Below are 24,977 nucleotides of genomic sequence, written 5' to 3' on the forward strand. Positions count from 1 at the left end.
ATAAATATAATATTGCTATACAGAACATTAATATTATTATATTATTCATGGTTTTCTCTACTTTAGGAGAATAAAATACCCAAATAGATGTAGATTTATGCATGCATTTATTTGAAATAAAAGGGTGTGGCATTGCAGTTGGGTGAATTATGTTCAGCTTGACATTGAAAACAGATTGAACATCCCTCATCATCTGCAAGCAGATCTCAACCGCTGCCTGAGGAGAGTAAATAAGCTTGTGTCCCATTAAAGAGCAAATGCAGCATAGGCAGAGCTAAATACCATCCTGCTCACAGACATACGGCAAAGGATGCATCACGATTAGTGTTGCACGCTGGCCAGAGTTGCTTATTGAGTGGTTTTTAACAGCATAGGAGTTCATTAGTCTTACGCCGACAAGGAGAATGAGTCAAACAGTCAGCGGCGTACCTGCTTCACCGCTGATATCACACTCACCCCATATGACTCCTAACGAATGACCTACACTTAGAAACCATTTTCTCCTTGTGTAAAGTTGTATGGGAGATGCAGCTTTCACTACATTAAAAATTGTGTTATAGACCAATTTGTTACACTGTTGTGCAGCTTACACAGATTTTTTTTTACAGATTGACTCAAGGTTTTCATTTTTTTATTTTTTTTTTTAAGTTTAATTCCTTAGTTGGTTTGAGGTGAGAATGTCTGATTTGACATGGATGGATGGATGGATGATTGCAGCAACTTGCAACATGTAACTGCATTGCAAATGTTCCCTTTGCATAACATAACATAATATAACACAAAATAAAAATTATAATAAAAATAAAATCAAATAATGAAGTGTGTACCTACTATCTGCAATATTTAGGAAGCACACAGGTCAGACCATTTGCAAGAAAAGAAATTATTCCAAAAATGTGGTGTAGATAAATGAAAAAAAAAAAAAAAATCTAAAATAATAATAATAATAATAATAATAGTTAAGAATAATTCACATTGCAAAATCTTGCATTGATCTACAAAGCTGACAGATAGATAAATATTTTCTGTAAAAAAGCAGCTGCTTTTTGGCATTTCACATTTATTCAGTAGTTCTGATGCTTGGAACTTGAATACCATATTCTAAATATAAGGTGTGCTTTGCTTATATGTAGAGTTATGCATAGTCAGTCACTCATTATAACTGACAGAACATTTAGACACATATTCTATTTGAGTCTGTTCTTGTTATGATGCAAAAATAGCACAATGTGTTTCCCTTTTCCAGAGTGACATTAAGTTGAGGCATTTGTTCAATGAAGTAAATTGATTTGAGCATTTTGACTGATGAATTTCAAGTGATTGTTTAAGCCTTTACAGCTATTTCCAGTGAATAGATTATCCAGCATTCAGATCCCTAGAGAAACACTAGCCGTATTCTTTGATCTTGCACCAATGAAACCAAAGCGAGGCTCATTACACACACACACACATCAAATATAACCTCATGCTGTTGAGCTGTCGGCATCCTTCTGCTTTAATCCATCTATTACAGAAACTCTGGTTTTGTCCCAAACTCATAAAATGCCAACCGGTTTTGAACAGTGGTGGTCAGAGGTCAAGTTCTTATATTGATTTAGTTGAAGTAGAGGTATAAATTCAATGAAAAATGCTCCCACGTCCCACGACACTCTGAGTGTCTCTGAGTTTTTCCACGACAGTTTTCTGCTAATGAGGGTAACTGCCTGTTAGTCTGCAGGAGATTTTTTTCAGTCTGTCTGTTCATTGCACTATACATACTGGTCTTTTTTTTTTAATGTTTCATATATGAGAAGGTACCATTGAGAGGTATTTATTTATTACGTGTTTTAGCGGGTGTATTGTGTGCAGCAAAGCAGGTAGTTTTGCGAGCAGCTTGTAGTCATATACTGGATAGATTGCAACTTTAGAGTTGGACATTTTCCATTCCTCAGCGCGGCTTGAACAGCTGCGGATGAAAGCAGTTTTCCGTAGAGAGAAATTGTCTTAGACAATCTGTGGCAGACACCATCTGAGACGTTAAACACTGCATTGTTTGACTACAAAGACGCTGCAGATGTAGAAATCTGCAACATCATCTGTTTTTGCTGTGTAGTTCACGTGCTTCTCTTATCCTTCGGTTTAGTGGTTTATTGTTGGAGTTGAATGCATGCACAGTTAGTTTCAATTTAGTGAACTCAGTTTGGAATAAATGTTAAAATTGTACATATGGTTTGGAATATAAGAGTTGATTTGTGTAGTTGAATGTCTAATATTACTGACAGTGCTGTGATGACTCTAAATTGGCGTCATTCAAATTCAGAAAAAAACAATCAAATTATTATTATTATTTAAATACGTTCACACATTTCATCTTTGTTTTCATTGAAGTTCTCTTTATTTTATCATGTGCATTAGAACTGGTGTGTTTTGGTTGGTGGGTTGATTGGTTAGTTGCTTGGTTAAACGGTTAGTCGTTGTTGTTTAGTTAGTTTTTTATAAACTATTTAGTTTTTATTAATATTTTGAATTAGCTTTTATTTGTATATTTTTCAGTTTTTAGATTAAGTTTTTGTAAATTGTTTTCATGATTTATAATTTAATATATATATATACTGTGTATATACTATACTGCCAAAAGTATTGGGTCACCCCCCCCTTCTAATGAACATGTTTGACTCCTTTAGTAATTTCTATGAGTACAAATCTTAATGTTTAAGCATATAATGATATTCTAGGCAATTGCATGCTTCTAATTTTATAGCAACAGTCAGGACCCTTTTCTATTCTAACATGACAGTGGTTCAAAAAGACATGATTGATTGAGTCAGTGTGGAAGAACTTGACTGGTCTGCAGAAAGCCAAGTCCTAATCCCAGCTGAACACCTCTGGTGTGACTTTAAATGCAGACCTTGAGCCAAAAACTCATCACCAAACACCAATGACTTGTACATAAGTGTACTGTCATTTTAGACACGTCCAGAACTGTTGCAACAGAGATGGAAATACAATTTTTAAATACATGAATTATGTTTCCATCTTTGTTGCCACAGTTTTGTTAGTGCCTTTTTCTGTTCTAAAGAAGGGGGTGTCCCAACACTTCTGTCCTTATAGTGTCTATACAAGTCACTGGTGTTTGGTGATGAGTTTTTGGCTCAAGGTCTGCATTTAAAGTCACACCAGAGGTGTTCAGCTGGGATCAGGACTTGGCTTTCTGCAGACCAGTCAAGTTCTTCCACACTGACTCAATCAATCATGTCTTTTTGAACCGTGCCTTGTACACAGAGGCACTGTCATGTTAGAATAGAAAAGGGTCCTGTCCAAACTGTTGCTATAAAATAAGAAGCACACAATTCCATAGAATATCATTATATGCTTAAACATTAAGATTTGTACTCATAGAAATTACTAAAGTAGTCAAACATGTTCATTAGAAGGGGGTGACCCAATACTTTTGGCAATATAGTGTGTATATATATATACAGTATAAGTTTATATTTTCCCTTTTAATCTATCTATCTATCTATCTATCTATCTATCTATCTATCTATCTATCTATCTATCTATCTGCATTTTTAGATGTAGTAATTTTAGTGCTTATTAAATTTTATTTCATATTTATTTCAATTAACACAATATTTTAAATCATTTCAGCTTTAGTTAACAGATGAGGCGGTTTTCTTTTTAGATAGTACAGCAGGTTGGTTCCTTGGTCACATGGTGATTTGTGTGTAATTGCAGTTAAAGTGCTAGAGGATAAAAATCTAGGTATTCTGACAGAACCAATTTTTCCTTTTCATTATATTTGTAATTTATCAGAGGAAAGTCGTGGTCCAGAAGAACAGAAGAGCCGGAGGAGGGCCGTATGTATGATTAGACTGGGAGAGCCACTCACCACGACACCCGCAGTTTAATAGAGGAGCATCATTACTTCTTCATTAAGTCTGAAATGCGGATTACATCTGAACAGTGATTAAACAGAATGGGCCAGAATGGGGGAAGAACTGTTAGAGTGAAACATAAGAGGAGAGAATATGAGGTGTGGAATAGACAGTGACAGACACGTGGCTTGAATTACACATGATTTTATTTTTATTCTACTCTACGGTCCACGAAAGACAACATGCAGTACACAAAATCATGTATTCAAGCAGTCTGTGCACCAATTAAAATAAAGCACTAAACTAAAAGCAAAGTAAACTAAAGTTGCACTAAAAGTGAGCCAATTTACTTCTGCAATATAAATATTTTATAACACAGTTAGTTGATAATTCCATGCGTTTGATATTGTATGCATTTACTTCTCTGTGAGAAAAAATAAAATAAATTAATAAATACATATTTATTACATGTTTATATATAAATTAATAAAATACAATAATACATATTTTCTGGTAGAGTTGTAGAAATGGATTTATTTTTGTTTTATTGTGTGATATTTTAAATCATTCAGTACAGATATGGTAACCTAACCTTTCAGATTTTAATTAGTGAAAAAGTGACCTGATATGAGAACAGATATGTGAAACAGAACGGTTATTATTTTTTTGTTCCATTTGTTCTCAGAATAAAATTTTCTATGTGTGATACTGTAGTTCATTTTGAGCGACTGCTCTCATTTTGAACTCTTCGAGTATAATGAGTTTTTAATTAAACTCTCAATGCCTCTTCATGTCTACTTTGACAGACACACAACTACGTTCAAAGACAGAGAACACTTGACCGTTTTTAGAATCTCGTGATTATAACCCACAAATTAAACTCCTTTCTTCACATTTGATTCTCGTTGATGACATTTTCATTCCAGATTAGTTTTTTTTGTCTTTGCATGTGTCACTTTACCTGGATCAGAAATGGGTGCACAGTGGTGACAATTATATTCTTTATAAATCTACTTATTTTTTTTCCCTAAGAAAACTGTAATGAGAATTTAAATAACCCTGCAATCTTTTAATTTGATGATAAGCTAAACCGTGGCTACTTAAAATGCTAAACTTGTAGCATTTATGCACTTATTTTCACTCCAGTCGTCTTGGTATTTTCATAAAGATATAAATGAGTGGTAAAGTGTTGTATGTTCAAACCCTACGTGGCTGATAAATGACTGTTTCAGTTTTGTGATTTACATCACGTGGGTTTTGTTTCAGCTGTGTTGTCTTTTGGGGTTTGCACTGTATTGCTTCTTTCAGCTTTAGGTTGTTGATTGTGATCATGGAACTATCCGCTCATGTGAACAGTGTCTTGACTGCACTAATGTTTACAATGGAAAGTAGTAGCCGTGCGGCGATTTACCACATTTAGAAACTTTTAATGTGTAAGACGTTTGTGGTGAGGAAGCTTACAGTCAGTGTTTGGGGTAACGCATTAATCAGATTACTTCTTTGAAGTAACATGTAAAGTAATGCAATACTTGATTACTTTTACTTTGATTACAAGCGAGTGCGGAAACGGTACTGTGCTCGCAGCGCGTTCTCAATTGCACCCACAAAGGTGTCGGAGCACCCTATAGCCTGAGACTTTATGACCTGAAGTGTGTCAAAAATGTGAAAAAGAGGTGAGAGAAAATATGATGCTTTTCAGATCCGCTGCACGTTCAGCAGCGGTAGCTCTTAAAGAAATAACAGCCAAAATAACCTAATAACCAGCTGCTGTGATGTCTATTAATCATATGACAAAAACAAGAGCAAAAAAATAACTTTTATAGCTTTAAGGATTCATCAATATTTAATTTAGTATTTAGTGTTTGATCATTTCAATATCTGTATATTTCTGCTGAAGGGCACAGGTAAATATGACATTTATTATAATGGGTTTATGTGAAGAATGATTTAAGTTCACTTAAATTAGAAGTTATTTTGTTAAAAGTCTAATATTTGTATCTCTCAATTATACTGTAATGTTGAATGGCTGTAGTCAATAGGTAAATACTGCTGTGTGTGTCGGGGGGGGGGGGGGGGTCAATTTGATAGAGAAATCAGTATTGGTGATACAGTATTCAGTGATACTGGCCTTCAGTCATAAAAAAGAAGATGCCATTAAACAAATGTTAAAAAAATATACCATCTTTATGTTGTTTGTACAATAATTTGAGGATCGAATGTGAAATTATTGCAATATAAAAGAATATTTAAAAATGGTCCCACTTTATATTAGGTGGCGTTAACTACTATGTACGTACATCGTAAAATAAGTACAATGTACTTATTGTGGTCATCGTGTATTGTAAAACACTTTTGCTGCGTATATGGGTGGGATACGGGTAAGGTCAGGGACAGGTTTGGTGGTAAGGGTAGGTTTAAGGGTGGGTTAAGCTGTAAGGGATGGGTCAACGGTGTAATTATAAATGTAATTACAGAAATTAGTTACAGATGTAACTACATGCAGGTAATTTAAAAATATAAGTACAATGTAAAAACATGTATGTACACAATAAGCACATTGTACCAAATTATTCATTTAAATATAAGTACATAGTAGTTAAGGCCACTTAACATAAAGTTTTAATGTTAGTTGGGATTAATCATGATTAATCGCAATTCATTTCAGAAAAATGTGTGATTAATGTTTTTTTTTTTTCGATTGACAGCACTAAAATAAACAAGTCCAACCCAGGTGACAAAAGGTAATTCAAAAGTAATGTAATGCATAATTTTTCATAAGAAGTAATGCAATTAGGGATTTTTTTGTGTAATACATTACTTTTATTACTTTTTATTTTTCTTACTTTTCTGAGCATACACTCATAATTTATGGGACGAACATTTAAGTTAAAAAGTACATATACCTTCAACTATGCTCTCATATGAGAGGCATACATCCTCAATACCAAAAGCCATTCAAATGTTTGTCTTGAATTAACTCTAAAAGTTAATGGATTACTGGCACTGATATTGCAGACCTTTCCATCTCTGTATGTGTCAAAGTGAGGCCACACAATGTCTGAATACCCATTAGCCCAGCCTGTGACCCTCATCAACCCCATTCACCAGCGCCCTGTGGAAATGCCACTCTCATACAGAATAAATTACTGGCAAATCAACTCCATAACATTCAGACTGTAATAACAGTTGAAAACTCTCATCCCCTGCACAACCTGTGCGCATCATAAAAGAGAACAAAGGAAAACAATTTTGTGTCAAAAAATTAAGGTTGAAATAAACTCAGATGTCAAATGACAATCAGCCTTACTAGCAAAAGAAAACTGTACGGTCTTGCTTGTTTTGCATACACATGGCTGTTTAATGTTTAAAAATATTATAGTGACAATTAAATGCATATGCACTTAATTAATATTGTATGCATTTACTTCTCTGTGAGAAAAATAAATAAATTAATAAATACGTATTTATTATATGTTTATATATAAATTAATAAAATACAATAATACATATTTTCTGGTAGAGTAAATGGATACCAGAAGTAGAGTAGAAATGGATTTCTTTTTGTTCTATTGTGTGATATTTTAAATCATTCAGTACAGATATGGTAACCTAACCTTTCAGATTTTAATTAGTGAAAAAGTGACGCTTGGTACCTTCACGGTCAAAAAATGACCATGGAAAGAAAATTGCTCAGATAAATTGTAGAAATATTGCAGTGTCATAAAATCCCCACAAAATTCTAAATAATAATGAACAAAAATGTAATACATTGATTTTACTGAACCAAAAGGTACATGTCAAAGCTTTGGTCAAAGATGTACCCAAAAATGAATTAATTTTAACGAAAAAAAAGCTCATATAAATTGTACAAATACTTCATAGAATCATCAATATATTAAATTATACAGAAGATGAGTCAGGAAGGTCTAATTCGTCTGATGTTGTAAAGCACTATCTGATTTGAGATATGAACAGTGAAGATAAGCTGGTTGCCAATCAGCAAACAAAAGCACTTTTATTTATTGCCATGGAAAATAAGAAAAAAGCAGAAGGACTTATCTTAAATGTCTAGTTTGTTTAGCAGTATCGATTAGCGCCTCTTTTGAGAAACTCTGCCTTAAGGAGACACACTTCTTTGAGTAAATCTCAACGTAATTAAATACGCTCTCACAACAGTGATGGGTTGCCAGAAACTGGTGATTAATATTAATATTTATTATTATTATTAGATAAGCAATCTGCAGAATTATTATAAAATATGAACTAATCCTGTTTTTGTAAGTAGAAAGTCTTTTTCTTCTTCTTCTTGTCCTCAATACAATGTAGATGCATCAAAATAATTGGTTTGAAATTAGGGAGGTATACCATATTCACCAATAGGAAATCTAATCACTATAATGATGCCTTTATGTGTCATGGGAACAAAGAGACGGATTCAGTTGCGGATGCTAAACAAACAGTTTATTTAGATGAGTCACACACAGAAAGGAGTCCACGGCAGCGAAACTCCCAGACGGCAGATCTCCGTAGCGCAGGGCTGCAGCGGACGGCACTAAGGAGTGGAACGCAGGAAAATCCAGAAGTCAGCGAAGAATCCCGAAACCGGAGCCAGCGGAGCACACAGGAACGTGAGGACAAACACCAAGGATCTGACAACACAAGGCGAGGTTAGCACAGCTGATATAGAGCCGCAAACGAGCCACACCTGGATGATTAGCTCGTTACGGTAATCAGGTACGCTCATACACACACACGCACACAACCGTACAAAGCCCGGATGAGACCGTGATCCCATGAACCGTGACAGTACCCCTCCTCCTAAGAGCGCCTCCTGGCGTTCTCTGCCGATCTTACCTGTTGATTGTAATCATCAATCAGTGAGTGATCCAATATGTCCCTGGCAGGAACCCAACTTCTCTCCTCCGGACCGTAACCTTCCCAGTCCACCAAGTACTGGAATCCGCGTCCCCTTCGTCTCGAGTCCAGAATACGATTAACCGAATAGGTGGGTTCCCCATCTACGAGACGCGGCGGTGGGGGAACCGGGGTGGGCGGATTAAGTAGTGAATGAAACACCGGTTTGATTTTGGAAACATGGAACACGGGATGAATTCTCCGGTACGCCGGAGGAAGTTTAAGGCGGACTGCCACTGGGTTAAGGATCTTAGTGACAGCAAAAGGGCCAATAAATTTGGGAGCAAGTTTATTACACACGGGGCGGAGAGGAATGTTCTTAGTAGAAAGCCACACTTTTTGACCAACGACGTAGACGGGAGGCCTCGACCGGTGGCGATCGGCCTTGGCCTTGGTGCGAGCTCCCACCCGGAGAAGAGCCTCACGGGCTCTTTTCCAGGTGCGATGACACCTCTGGACGAAGGCGTGAGCCGAAGGGACAGCGACTTCAGATTCCAGACTGGGAAAAATAGGTGGCTGGTAACCTAAGCTACACTCGAACGGTGAAAGGCCCGTAGACGACACTGGTAACGAGTTATGAGCGTACTCAACCCACGAGAGTTGCTGGCTCCAGGAAGTGGGATTCTGTGTGACTAAACACCGCAATACTCTCTCGAGATCCTGGTTAGCCCGCTCCGTCTGACCGTTGGTCTGAGGGTGAAAACCCGAAGACAGACTAACACTCGCCCCCAGCAGACGACAAAACTCTCTCCAAAATTTGGATACAAACTGGGGCCCTCTGTCAGAGACCACGTCTACCGGGAGGCCATGAACACGAAAGACGTGATCTATGACGGTCACCGCTGTCTCCTTGGCAGAGGGTAATTTGGGCAAGGGGATGAAATGAGCCGCCTTCGAGAACCGATCAACTACGGTCAAAACAACCGTATTGCCCTGGGAGGGCGGGAGGGCAGTAACGAAATCGAGTGCGATGTGTGACCAGGGTCTCGAAGGGACGAACAGCGGTTGGAGTAGCCCCTCTGGTGGGCGATTGGAAGTCTTACCCCGAGCACAGACCGAGCAGGCCAAAACAAAATCTCGGATGTCGCGGGCCATGGCAGGCCACCAGAACCGCTGCCTAACAAGAAAATTGGTGCGACCAATTCCTGGATGGCAAGCCACATTAGAGCAATGACCCCACCTGATAACGTCGGACCGAACTCTCTCCGGCACAAACAACCGGCTCGTTGGGCAACCGGGAGGAGGCGTTACCCCTTCTAAGGCTTTCCGAACCTTCGACTCGATCTCCCAAGTGAGTGTGGAGATAATAAGTCTCTCAGGTATAACACACTCGGGAGAGGACGGGCGTTCCGAATGATCAAAAATGCGTGACAGCGCGTCGGGTTTGGTGTTCTTAGACCCCGGTCGATACGAAAGGTTGAACTCGAAACGACCGAAAAATAATGCCCAACGAGCCTGCCTGGAGTTGAGGCGTTTGGCGGTTTTGATATACTCAAGGTTCTTATGATCGGTCCAGACGATAAAAGGGACCCCCGACCCTTCTAACCAGTGACGCCACTCCTCCAAAGCCAGCTTAACCGCCAGCAACTCTCTGTTACCAATGTCGTAATTACATTCGGCGGAGGATAATCGATGAGAGAAAAACGCGCAGGGATGAACCTTGTCGTCCGAGGCAGCACGCTGAGATAACACCGCACCTACCCCCACCTCCGACGCGTCGACCTCCACCACGAATTGACGTGCGGGATCAGGGGCAACGAGGATGGGAGCCGAAACGAAGCGGCTCTTGAGGTTGGAGAATGCGGCCTCCGCCGCACTCGACCACCTGAACGTCAACCTGGTGGAGGTCAAGGCAGTCAGAGGAGCGGCTAGTTGGCTGAAATTGCGAATAAAACGCCGGTAGAAATTGGCGAACCCCAGAAACCTCTGCAGGGCCTTACGGGAATCAGGGGTTGGCCAATCCACCACAGCCTTAACCTTATCGGGATCCATGCGTATCCCCTCGGACGAGATGATGTAACCCAAAAACGGAACTGACTGTGCATGAAACGCGCACTTCTCCGCCTTGACAAAAAGCCCATTCTCGAGCAGCCTTTGGAGCACCCGCCTGACGTGCTGAACATGTTCCTGGAGAGAAGAAGAAAAAATCAATATGTCATCCAGGTAGACATATATGAACTGATCGACCATGTCTCTCAGCACGTCATTGACGAGTGCCTGGAAGACCGCGGGGGAGTTGGATAGCCCAAAAGGCATAACCAGATATTCAAAATGCCCCCTGGGGGTATTAAAAGCGGTCTTCCATTCATCTCCTTCTCTTATACGGACCAAATGATAAGCATTACGCAGATCCAATTTGGTAAAGTAGGAGGCTCCCTGCAACCGCTCGAAAGCTGAAGACATCAACGGCAAAGGATAGGTATTCTTTACCGTGATGTTGTTCAAGCCTCGGTAGTCAATGCACGGTCGCAAGGAGCCATCCTTCTTCGCGACGAAAAAAAATCCTGCCCCAGCTGGAGAAGAAGAAGGACGAATGAACTTGGCTGCCAGAGAATCAGAAATGTATTTCTCCATGGCCCCCCTTTCAGGAACCGAAAGTGAGTATAATCTGCCCTTAGGCGGAGACGTACCTGGAACTAGGTCTATCGCACAGTCATAGGGACGGTGAGGAGGAAGAGAAGCAGCCCTGGACTTACTGAACACCTCCTTCAGGGCGTGGTACTCTGCGGGCACGTTTGACAGGTTCACCGCCTCATCCTGCAACAGAGAACAAGACACAGAGGAACAGGCAGACACTAGACAAGACGCATAACATGACTCGCTCCAAGCAGACACAGAATTCTGGCCCCAATCGATCCGGGGGTTGTGTTTAGCGAGCCAAGGATGGCCCAACACGACGGGTGCTAAAGGAGAGTCAGTGAGAAAAAATATAATCCTTTCGGTATGGTTGCCAGAGGTGATGAGAGTAATGAGATTAGTGGAGTGAGTAACAGGAGGCAGTGATTGTCCGTTGAGTGCCCTAACAAAAATCCTGTGGTCGAGAGTGACGATGGGAATGTGCAGCTGTTTGGCAAAAGAAAAATCCAAAAAATTACCTTCAGCACCAGAGTCCAATAAAGCCGTGCACTCCTGACTACTGGCCGCCCACTGCAATCTAACCGGGAGGAGAGTATTAGCCGAGGTCTTGTTCAGAGAGATACCACCCGACAGCAACCTCAGATCTGCGGTCGGGCTTGCCCTTTTACGGGACACTCGGCTAGGAAGTGTCCAGCAGTTCCGCAATATAAACATAGACCCCGCCTTCTCCGACGCTCTCTCTCCTCCCGGGAAAGCCGAGCTCTCCCCACCTGCATGGGTTCGTCTCCTGACGAATGACTGATCGCATCATCGGTGTGGGTAAGAGAATACTCAGAAGATGTGAAATCCCGAGAATGACGACTTCGCTGACCCCTCTGCTGGAGGCGTGAGTCTACACGCAGTGCCAGGTCTATGAGTCCGTCCAAATCCGGAGGTAAATCTAACATGAATATTTCTCTTTGGATGCGATCAGCCAACCCATGCAGAAACATGTTCCACTGCGCTCTCTCGTTCCATCTGCTCTCTGCTGCTAGAGTCCGAAACTCGATGGAATAGCAGGAGACGGTCCCCTCTCCTTGCTGGAGGTCAGCTAATTTCCTAGCTGCCTCACGGCCTGTCGCGGCGCGATCGAAGACCCGTCTCATCTCCTCCTTGAGGTCGTTGAAGGAAGAGCAGCAGAGATGTTGATTTTCCCACACCGCCGTTCCCCACAACGCTGCTTTACCAGTCAGCAACGTTAACACCAGAGCCACCCTGGCCTCCTCAGTGGCAAATCTCAAAGGCTGGAGGGAAAAAAACATAGAGCATTTGGTCAAAAAGGCTCTGCAGAGACCTGGTTCTCCTCCGTACATCTCTGGTGTGGGCAGTCTGGGCTCGTGCTGATACGCGTTGCCTGTTGGAATCAGGGGAACGCTCGGTGGGGGTGGCGCAGCGGGTGCTCTTAGATGTTGTACTTGGGAGGTGAGCTCGGACACCTGCGCTACGAGAGCTTGCACGGCACGTCCGGTTGCCAGCATCTGTTCGTCCTGTCGGTTCATCCGAGCGTTGCTGGAGTCGAGGAACCCCTGCAGGGTTGAGGCATCTGCTGAATCCATGAAGGTATGGTCAGATCCTTCTGTCACGGGAACAAGGAGACGGATTCAGTTGCGGATGCTAAACAAACAGTTTATTTAGATGAGTCACACACAGAAAGGAGTCCACGGCAGCGAAACTCCCAGACGGCAGATCTCCGTAGCGCAGGGCTGCAGCGGACGGCACTAAGGAGTGGAACGCAGGAAAATCCAGAAGTCAGCGAAGAATCCCGAAACCGGAGCCAGCGGAGCACACAGGAACGTGAGGACAAACACCAAGGATCTGACAACACAAGGCGAGGTTAGCACAGCTGATATAGAGCCGCAAACGAGCCACACCTGGATGATTAGCTCGTTACGGTAATCAGGTACGCTCATACACACACACGCACACAACCGTACAAAGCCCGGATGAGACCGTGATCCCATGAACCGTGACATTATGTGTACGAAAAAACATTATTTTAAGTAAACAAACGTAGTATTTAGTTTGCTGTTTGCAAGCATTTTCTTAACACTAACGTAATAAGAGGCAAGTAACATAATGTTCTCCTTTTTTTGCAAAAAAAAAAAAAAGCTCAATATTTATTTAGTTAGTAGTCAATATTTATTTATTCTTAGGAACATTTCCTATGCCATTGTTGGCATTTCTCTGTAAAGCTGCTTTGGGATCATTTGTATTGTGAAAGGCGCTATGCAAATAAACATGAGTTGAGTGTCATTCTTCCTTGAATAACTCAGCGATCCTGGAGAGACTATTTTGACTATTTATGATTGATTATTATACTCAGGGGGAGGTTTAGGATCAGGAATTGGTAAATTATACACCACTGGTGTTGATTGCTCTGGCAATAATAATTTTCACTTGACATTATACGAAGGCTTTGATTCATTAGCAGACCTCAGGCACATGCTGAATCAAAAACACCTCGACTACAATACACAGCCATGAAGATGGCTTTCCAAACAAACAACACACTGTAGACAAGGAGACATTCATTTCCAGTCTTTCAGTGGCTGTGTGGAGTTATCTACTTCTGTGGATGCTGTATTTTGCATCCGATTTGCGCTACTGTGAAATACTTCCTTGCAACTATTTGATCATATGTGATTTATTCTAATCAAAGCATCAGGTAATTTCTTTCAAGCCTTATTCTGAAAAGCAGCTGGTTAGTTAATGAAGTCCGAAAACATTTAATACTTACATTGTAAATCACTGTAGCCTTGTTCATTTGTATTTCCCGGTCACACTTTATATTAGGTGGCCTTAACTACTATGTACTTACATCAGAAAATAAGTACAATGTACTTATTGTGGTCATAATGTATTTTAAAACACTTTTGCTGCTATTGAGGTGGGATACGGGTAAGGTTAAGGACAGGTTTGGTGGTATGTGTAGGTTTAAGGGTGGGTTAAGGTGTGAGGGATGGGTCAACAGTGTAATTATAAATGTAACTACAGAAATTAATTACAGATGTAATTACAAATAGGTATTTTTAAAAATATAAGTACAATGTAAAAACATGTATGTACACAATAAGTGCATTGTATCAAATGATTAATTTCAATGTAAGTACACAGTAGTTAAGGCCACCTAATATAAAGTGGGACCTTATTTTTTTGTATATATAAACTGAACTATGTTGGTGTAGGATTTATTTTGAACAATGTACACTCAGAAATTGCTAGCAAATTTTACAAATAATTACAAAAAAGAAACAGAAAGTAACACAATGTATTAAACATACAATTTTGAAATAGAAAGACTAAAATACAAAACATTTGCAAAACATAATCCAATAATCTTTGTATTCGGTATTTGATGTACTTTGCAATTATTTGTAAGCAAACTTAAAAAAATTGCTTCAAAGAAATGACAAGTAACATATTGAATTAAACATGGCATTTTGAAGTAGAAAACTAAAATAGTGTTTCTTGTAAAAACTGCAATCTTTGTTTTATATACAGCATTTGTAAGTGTTGGATTGTTTAAAATAATATTGACTCAGAAATTGCTAGCAAATTTGACAAATAATTAAATATAAATAATTGAAACTGCAATTGATGCATTGAATTATACAAAGTAGAATGTCTGAAATAGTGTTTTTGTATGTTGTAAATGTTGTTAATGTTGTAAAATCTACTCCAGTATTTTTGTGTTATTTACAGTTTCAAAAAAGCATTTTTTTATTTACTTTTTTTTTTATGATTTAATTATTTTACATTGAGGATAAAATGCTTGCAATGTCATGTTTGTTATGCAAACAGACAAAATTGAGTTATTGCTTATTGCAATTAAAAACTCCAGATGCTAAAGGCTTTCACTGTCTCCACCTATGGAAAAAAAAAAAAAGTTATTGCAGCTGCCGCTGAAGTTCAATATAGCAATATTTAATGTGATTAAAGGATTACATCTATCAGCAGATTTTGAAACACGTTATCTTTTCCTTGTAGTGAATGGCTACTGTCCGGCTAATTGTTTTTTTTTTTTTGTGCCTTTCTCAACTTTTCGACATTCTCGTCACAGCTTTGCAGTGCAGTTTTGGTTTATGTGTGGGGAGATGTACTGAGGTGAGCTCCAGGTAGCTGAAACTCTAGCCGGGTGTATGTGACCCTCGACCCTGTCACTCTCAGCCGCCCACTTTTCAGGAAGGGGCTGCAGCTCTGCCCCGCCGGCGTCCATCAATAATTCAGACTTCACATTAATTACAAAATGGCTCTGCAGAGCTCTGCTCTCCGCATGCGGTACGGGCTTATAGTCATCCATCACCCCTTTCAACCCACTCACATAAAGCTCACATTTCTCCTGAGGTCCAGACGACGGGAAAAAGCAATTCTTTCATTTCTACAGGTCTCTCGGCAGGTGTTTATTTGAGCTCGTGTGCATTAGAATGCAATCTGTATTGTTGTGATGTTGCCGCTCACCAGCTGTCAGAGACGAATTCAATTAAGACATCACAGGAACAGGGTGGGTGAGAATGATTAAAACTGTCAATAGCGGGCACAGTTATGAAATGCCACAGCAATATCATCCTCCTATGCATCACAAGACAAATGGCTTTCATCTAGTGCCACTGCGGCCTCTGATTGAATAAGCAAAATTTCAAAGGAATTATACTGATAATAATATTTCACCTGTTTCAAATCCACTCCTATAGAGGCGGCAATACAAAAATGTTTCATCAATTTTAGATCTCACAGAAGACTTGTAATTAGCTCCCAGCAGCATAAATGCCTCGCATTTGAAATATCTCTTCTGTTGGAGTTAGGGGCTAGACATTATTCTCATTATCATTATTATTATGATTTGATTATTTCCAGTAACATCATTTGCCAGTGACTCCAAATAAAATAAAAAATAAATAAATTCCCGGTCGCACAACAACAACAACAACAATAATAATAATAATAGTAATAATAATAATAATTATTATTATTAGTAGTAGTAGTAGTAGTATTCAGTGATTGTATTTAGGGTTATTAGTTAACAAAAAATAAATAAATATATAAAAAAAGAACAGCTAGTTTCCGAAGCAACATTTCTAATTTTCATTTAGTCGAGCTTTATGAACTAAAATGTAATAAACCTATAACTGAAAAAAAAAAATACATAAAAGGTATAGACATATTTAAAAACAACAAAAATTATTTAAACTGTAACTGAAATTAACATGAGAGCAAAAAAAATGTAATATAATTCATAATATTAACAAAACTATAAACTATAAATTATAATAGTATCTCAATGATGCTAAAATAACACTGTATATAGTTTTACATTGGCTATCACTGTAAAATATTGTTTGTACTGATCTATTAATTAAAAGCAGTAAAACTCTATCAAATGCATTACCTTAATATAAAAAAGTTAAGTATAAAATTAATTTTCAGTATAATATTAATTATAGGGATTTTATTTTGCAAGAATAATGTTACAAATTACTAAAATTCAACCAATAAATAAATAAATAAATAAATAAATAAAAATAAAAAAGGATGCCCTGCATCAGTAATGTAAAATATGGAAATGTGTTGAGTAACCCTTGTAATTGTTTCATATGAAATGGCATAGTGATTAGCAATAATGCCTTAAACAGTCATTATTTAATTCATGGACCTGTATATTTTTGTTGAAAGAGCTGTAATTGCTTGTTAGTGCTGGTGTCCGTCACAGCCACAGCTGTAATGCTACAGTGTGTTTGTCTGCAGAGCTTGTTAGGCTGACATGTAATGCGAGCAGGCAGGCTGTGGGCAATGCCAGTGCCCTTGCCATGGGAAATCATGTTCTATCTTGTTAGGGGAAGTTTGGACGCTTTGGCCTGTGAGGACCGCTAATAATCACCCCAGTGACTGTCACGGCTGCAGACGTCCACCTGCTCCACACAGCCAGCCAGAAATGCACTTATTATATACGCACATGTGCCACTGTGGCCAGCTGAAAACATACATTATCACACACAGTGCTGATCCTACACTTCTGGGGGCCCTACGCAAAACTTTTCCTGGGGGGGGGCGAGGGGGGTTGCGATTTATGTATAAATGAAACGCTTTTGTCCATGTTCGCTCTGTCTCGAATCATGCTCACTGAAAGCACTTAAGAACCGGTGTCTCTTCCGCGGCTCGGTACGATTTTAACTTCTATATATTGCGTATAGGGAGGATCGGCTCTGATCACACACATGATCACCTAACATCATATGTCAATGAATCTCATGAAAACATATCCAGGTCACATTGATTTCATCCGAAAAGAAAGAAAAAAATGGGACATGACTTCCATGACAAAGTACATTTTCCCTCCAAATTTGTATTATGTGTGCATTAATGTTTTTAAGGAAAAAAAAAGTGTACAAAGCTGTCACTGAGTCAGGTACAAAAGCTAAAAACTACATCCTTGTACCTCATTGATGCCTTAATGGTACATATTAGTTTACCTAAATTGTACAAGTTAATATTTTTTTAGAGTATATAATGTTAATTTTAGTATAAATATTCACATTCATTTTAAGGTACAATTCTCACTACTGACTAACTGTTAACTACAACTTTTACCTCAATTAGATCCTAATTTGCTGCTTATTAATATTCAGTAAGGTGCACTCTAAAAAATGCCATATTTTTTGTTTATTTGTTTGTTTCTTTTTTTACCCAAATGCTGGGTTCAGCCTATTGGGTCATTTTATTGGGTAGTTTTTGAAAAAAACATTTTGCACTCTAAAAAATGCTGGGTTATTATTATTATTATTATTATTGTTTGTTTGTTTGTTTGTTTACGCAAATGCTGGGATCAGCTTGTTGGGTCATTGTATTGGGTAGTTTTTAAATATTTTTACCTAGGTGCTGGGTAGTTTTTTTTTTTTTTTGCACTCTAAAAAAATGCTGGATTATTATTATTTTTTTTTATTATTTTTATTTTTATTTTTTTACGCAAATGCTGGGTTCAGCTTGTTGGGTCAGGTTTATTGGGATATTTTACATATTTTCTTACCCAGGTGCTGGGTAGTTTTTCTGTAATTAAGCTATTGCATCAGTTTTAATGCTGGGTTATTTTTCTCTACCCAACCACTGGGTTGAGCCTGTCTAAGGACAAAACGTACTCGGTTACTAACGTAACCTCGGTTCCCTTAGATACAGGAACGAGTACTGCGTCGCTAAACGCTATGGGGAAAACTCCTTTTTCTCCATGGACTGAAGACTTTTTCAATCATGCAGTGTGACTGCACGGCCATTGGTTCGTGCAGTAAATAAAAACAAACCAATGGCTTGTCAGCTGCGCTACAGTGCAAAGCCCGCCAGAGCCCACCAGAAAGAGCGTGGCTCTTCTCCATAGGAAATCAGGCCAATTCAACTGAAGCAACGACCTGAGTCGTACAGCTGAATGGCATGGCATGGTACGCAGTACTCGTTCCCGTATCTAAGGGAACCAAGGTTACGTTAGTAACTGAGTACGTTCCCTGTCAATACTTCACTCGTACTGCGTCGCTAGACGCTATGGGGAACAAATACAATCCCGCCATGCCATGAAGAGAAACGTAGCACAAACGTAGTTTTTGGGTGAACTATCCCTTTAAAGGAAAACTTCACTTTTTTTGGAAATAGGCTCATTTTACAACTCCCCTAGAGTTAAACAGTTGAGTTTTACCGTTTTTGAATCCATTCAGCCGATCTCCGTGTCTGGCGGTAGCACTTTTAGCTTAGCTTAGCATAGATCATTGAATCGGATTAGACCATTAGCATTTGGTCATCAAAAATGACCAAAGAATTTCTATAATTTTCCTATTTAAAGCTTGACTCTTCTGTAGTTAAGGCTAAGGACTCAGCTGCTCAGATTGAGTTGGACAGGTCAGTCCACCAGGAGGGAACATTTAATTTAAAAGTCCGTGAAAGTGATTTTGTGCCTCTTTGGGATGGCACAATAAAGTAACGTTTACTTGCAGAATGTAAGTCTGAAGTCTGCACATAAGTCTGAAGTAATGAATTTAGGTAAAAGGGTGCAGAGATAACTAGTACTGAGATTAGAGAACATATTTTAGCATCAATTTAAATTAAACTCAGTTTTATAACGAATAAAACCCATTAATGTTATGCAAGGCAAAAAGTGTGACCATCGTGCGAAATGACAGCTGCTGACGCAGCTGACATCTCTTGCTTATGTTGTGTTGTGTATAAAATAATATAATTTACACCACATTACAGACTATATAAATGAAATAAAATGTATACACATCTTTATTTCCCGGAAAGAGTGCACCAAATCGGCAGTGGCAGCGCTGAGAACCACTCTCTCCTGTAGGATGCAAAAAGCCTGTTCTCTGACTGTAACTCAGCAGCTGTGTTGTTTCATCGGAGACAGGCTCAACCCAGCAGTTAGGTAGAAAAAAAATAACCCAGCACCTGGGTAAAGAAAATAAAATTACCCAACAAGCTGAACCCAGCATTCAAAAAAAAAAAAAAAAAAAAACGCACCTGTGTAAAATATTAAAAACAACCCAATTAAATGACCCAAAGGGCTGAACCCAGCATTTCGGTAAAAAAAAATAACCCAGCATTTTTTAGCATAGTAAAATATCTAAACTCGAGGGAAAACACAGCAAGTCTATGCCATTTAAGTATAAATAATACCTTTAAATACAGTAAGTGCTTAACATCTTTAAAATGGTATATAAAATATTGTAATTTATTATTATATATTATTATACAGTGTAATTTATTTTTCTTAAAGTGTAGTTTATTATTTTCCTCACCATTTCATTAAAGTGAATTAGTTGCAAGTAGATTATTCTTGGATGTGTAATTAAAATAATGTTAATTTCAGTTGAAATGGCTAAAAACAATCAAAGCTAATTAGCATTACTGAGATTCATTGGGGGACTTTCAGCTCCTTTCATTCTTTGCATGACTGGAAGAGAGATTTTTTTTTTGCATAATTGCAATCCATTGTAGCAAAATAGTTGGGATTTGAAATCATCTCAATGATTTGGATTTTTTTGTTCACTATAAAGATGTATTCAGGTACACCTTGTTTTGACAATAGGTGATAAGTGAGTCACTGAAACATTCGCTCTACTAATTTGTAAAAAAACGACATAACTGCTTGGTAGCTCATTGTTTTATTATCTCATTGCAATTTGTGTTTCTACAAATGTATTAATAAATAAATAAATAACAATGCATTTACCTGTATGCATCTATTTTGTTTTGTAAATTGAATTTCTTCTCATTTCATAGTTTAAAATAGAGTTTGTCTAATAAATTTTTTTTTTTATTATTTATAAATTTTTTATGATTTTCACAATCACAATATATTTCTGCAGATGTTTGCCAGCTGTCATGGCAACAGCAAAGCACACAATATTTCTGCGACCTTATGTTTTCAGCTCCATCCTCATTGGAAAAATAATGACGGATAGTGACAAATTATATGTTTGTCTCTGCCACAAAACAGACACCTGTTTCAATTGTGTCGTGCTCGCAGAGTAAACACTGTTGTGCAAAGGACAGAGGATGACATTTTGGGTGTCAGCTGAAGGTGCTGCTCATTTTGTCTTCATGCCGAAGTCAGTTATTTTAGCACTGCATGTTCTACTGGTCTAATTAGTATTTATTAGTTCAAACTGAAAATGTATACTGTACATCCTTCTTTTTTAATGTCGGACAACATACTCATTCATGTTTCAATTAATGTGTCACAGTAACTGATACATATTAGAATCAGAATCAGAATCTTTATTGTCTTTATTTATACATTCAGTGTTCATTGAATATTGCAACAGCCCTGGGATATGTGCTGTTTTTCCACCTCACGCAGACTCATCTCCCCCTTTGATGAGCCCAACCACTGCCGTGTCGTCCGCAAACTTCACGATGGAGTTACTTGGGTGGGTGGGGGTGCAGTCATATGTTTATAGAATATACAATAGGGGACTTAACACACATCCCTGCGGAGAGCTGGTGTTCTGGTGAAAGGTGGGGCCCCACTTTCCACTCTGTGGACAATCACTGAGGAAATCCTTAATCCAGAGGCAGGTGGAGTATGGAAGACCAATATAGACTTCCATAGAAACTGTTTTTTTTTTTTTTTTAAACTTTCGAGCTGCTGCAGTGCAATCTCTATGAGTTCCGGGAGGGCTAGCACTAGCGTGTTTTCATCATTATATGTAACCTTAACTTATCCAGCGATTGGTGGGAAAAAAAACATACCTCTCTTAATTAAATTCAATTCAAGTATATTTGTATAGCGCTTTTCACGATACAAATCATTGCAAAGCAGCTTTACAGGAAATTAATATTTCTACAATATATTTAGTAGCAGCTTATCAGTGGTGACTATGTCAAGTTGATGTACATATGGCAGAAATGTACAGTAAAAATCAGTTCACGAGTTCACACTTACATAATCAAACTGAGTAAAGGTTAAGCGTATTTGGCGTGCTGTCCAGAGAGAGGGCTCCGAGCTCGGCAAGACTTCCGAGCCCGGGGCTCGGCCCGGCCTCAAAGTGCTCCCCCAAAAGCGATTAGAACAGGACAGCAGCCAGATACGCGTGTTTATGACCCCCCCAAAAAAGCAAAGCTTAATGTTAGAGGGGTGCTGGATGTCATTTAGTGTTGTGGTTGTATCTTAGAAAATAGGCTCTGCTGTGGCATCTGCAATAGAATGTGGCTTCTGCTGAAGCTGGCTCTGCTTCAGCATCTGAAAGAGAATGTGGCTTCTGCGGAAGCGGGCTGTGCAGCGGCATCTGAAAGAGAATGTGGCTTCTGCAGAAGCGAGCTCTGCTGCAGCATCTGAAAGAGAATGTGGCTTCTGCGGGGGCAGGCTGTGCAGCGGCATCTGAAAGAGAATGTGGCTTCTGCGGAAGCGGGCTGTGCAGCGGCATCTGAAAGAGAATGTGGCTTCTGCGGAAGTGAGTTCTGCTGCAGCATCTGAAAGAGAATGTGGCTTCTGCGGGGGCAGGCTCTGCTGCAGCATCTGCAATAGAATGTGGTTTCTGCTGAAGCTGGCTCTGCTTCAGCATCTGAAAGAGAATCTGGCTTCTGCGGAAGCGGGCTGTGCAGCGGCATCTAAAAGAGAATGTGACTTCTACGGAAGCGAGCTCTGCTGCGATATCTGAAATAGAATGAGGCTTCTGCGGAAGCGGGCTCTGTTGCAGCATCTGAAAGAGAACGAGGCTTCTGCGGAAGAGTGCTCTGCTGTGACATCTAAAAGAGAATGTGTCTTCTGTGGAAGCTTACTCTGCTGTGGCAGTAGGAAAATACAGATGGAAGCTCCTGTGGGAGCAGTCATTGCTATGGCAGAGGGATAAATCTGAAAAGCTCCTGCAGGAGTGAGGTGCTGCTGAGATGTAAGCGGGGTATACTGGGGTTACTGGGGGTGGCTGATGAGGTTTTGATGGGCTTCCATGATGTGGGAGCAGTCCGATCTGATGTAGCTCTTAAAGGCTTCAGACGACCAGCAACCGAGCGTTTGTATCTGCTCTTAGGAAAGACCTTTTTGAGCTGCTGTGGTGGCTGCGCCTATTCTGAAAGAATGGCTGGAAAAATGATTCGCTGAGATACCAGAAATGAGCAGCACGGTCTTGAGATGTTTTTGGAACCAGAAACGAGTTACGGGGCGGTTAGAGTCGTCTGTGAATAGAGGGTCGGATGGGGATTTAGACTGTGATTTCCTGAGCTGAAGGAAGGCCAGGAGGGCTTGGTATCGGTATAGGTGTATAGTATAGGTGATTGGAGGTTAAAAATGTAAATAAAGTGGCCTTTCTTTCTCTGAAAAAATGACATTGCTTCGTCGTCCAGCATCTTTAACTTAATAATAATTATAATTATAATTATAAATATTATAAATAATAAATAATTATGTTTATTTGAAATGTTTCAAGTCTTAATATTTCTCCTTTTGTTAAACTTGTATAAATCATACCGGAATGTATGCTAAAATTGTTGTCCACCAGCCACCATTTCTTTTCAAAGACAAAATCGTAAATATATTCCGAACTTAATATAAAATATTTTTGAACATAACCTGTTTTGTATGTTAATGATATTTAATTGTATTTCTCTCCTGTGTTTGTATTTTAGGGAAGAGGCTATCATGTCCACATATTTTGAGACGGTGGACGATCTGCTCGCATCGTTTGGTCCAGTGAGGGATTGCTCTAAAGACAACGGTGGATGCCGTAAAAACTTCAAGTGTGTTTCAGACAGAAGGATGGACTCGACTGGCTGCATGGTGAGTTGCCATGATCACATATCATCTAACATCGGCCTCATAACCAGCCTGTTTGATGACTTACTGGGGTCAAACTATCAGAACACGACACAAATGAAGGCTGAGTCATACTGGTATCCTTCACCGAGACTCTCAAGCTCTCATTCCACGAGAACAGCATTCTGGCAAATACGTCTCATTACAGGCAGATAAGTTTGTCTCGTGTTACATGTGCAGATTAAAAGGAAGGAAATGAGAACAAGGAAATGCGGTTAATGGCTTTTTTGGGGGTGCGATGTGCTCATAAAGCAAGGAAATTGATGAGCTCACAGCACTCTGAGCTGATGGATGAATCAATCATACACAGCACGATGGGCCTTGATCAGTCACACATTTATTAGGAATAAAAGGCTGACACTGATCTTGCAGTCTGATCAGCTGCATTGCTTTAAAAGAATAGTTCACCCCAAAATGAAAATGCCCTTATCTTTCATTAACGCTCGAGTCGTTAAGAAGCCATTTCTTCTACGGAACATAAAAGGTCACATTTTGAAGAATGTCCTAATCACTCTTTTCTTTTGTAATGAAACATAAGACTGTCAAGTATCAGATTTGCCATAAAAATGATTGGTTCTTTTGTCATCATGGGTGTCAAAAAGAAAAAAGAACTGTGAAAAATAAACTAAAAAGTAGCGAAGAAGAAGTATGCTAATTGGATTGAATGTGTAGCCTACTTGTAGTGTACTACAACAAAGGCTCGTTTGGACTACAAAGCTGTTTTCCTGTATTTTTGATATCGACTTTAAGGTCCTTCTTTTTGCATACAAGGCATTGCATAATTCTTACCCGGATTATATTTGTGATCTCATCAAGCCATATACAGCCTCTAAGTCTTTAAGATCTAGTGATCAGTTACTTTTATCTGTCCCTCGTTCACATTGTAAAACAAAAGGTGATCGAGCTTTCTCAGTAGTGGCCCCAAAGCTGTGGAACAGTCTACCTTTGAACATCAGAGCTTCTCCATCATTGGATGCTTTTAAATCTAGCTTAAAGACTTATCTACTTTGAATTGTTAATTGGTGTTTTATGAAATGACATTTCAATTGTTTTTGATACATCTTGTTTTATTTTCTGTTGTCTCCCCTTCCTTTCTCTTTTAATTGAAGTTATTTTAATTGTAAAGCACTTTGGATCAACTACAGTTGTGTTAAACTTGTGCTCTATAAATAAAATTTGCCTTGCCTTGCCTTCACAAAAATAAATCCCGCCTATGGAAATTCGAACGTTTGGCGGGTGGGGAGAACCGCTTGGTTGAGCACTGCACCTTTCATAATCGCAATATTATCACAATATTT

At 39.1% G+C, this 24,977-nt stretch overlaps 1 protein-coding gene across 1 annotated transcript in view; it reads left to right on the forward strand.

Annotated features, from left to right (window-relative positions):
• The window catches only part of LOC306870996 (astrotactin-2-like), a gene marked incomplete at its 5' end in the record, with an annotated part of 500,403 nt that overhangs the window by 308,959 nt on the left and 166,467 nt on the right, over positions 1–24,977 (forward strand). Inside the window, 1 exon segment of the mRNA XM_079418633.1 lies at positions 23,493–23,643. Within this exon segment, the coding sequence (XP_079274759.1) occupies positions 23,493–23,643 (151 nt within the window).

Source organism: Barbus barbus, assembly GCF_936440315.1.
Source record: "Barbus barbus genome assembly, chromosome: 6".
In the NCBI taxonomy this organism is placed as follows: domain Eukaryota; kingdom Metazoa; phylum Chordata; class Actinopteri; order Cypriniformes; family Cyprinidae; genus Barbus; species Barbus barbus.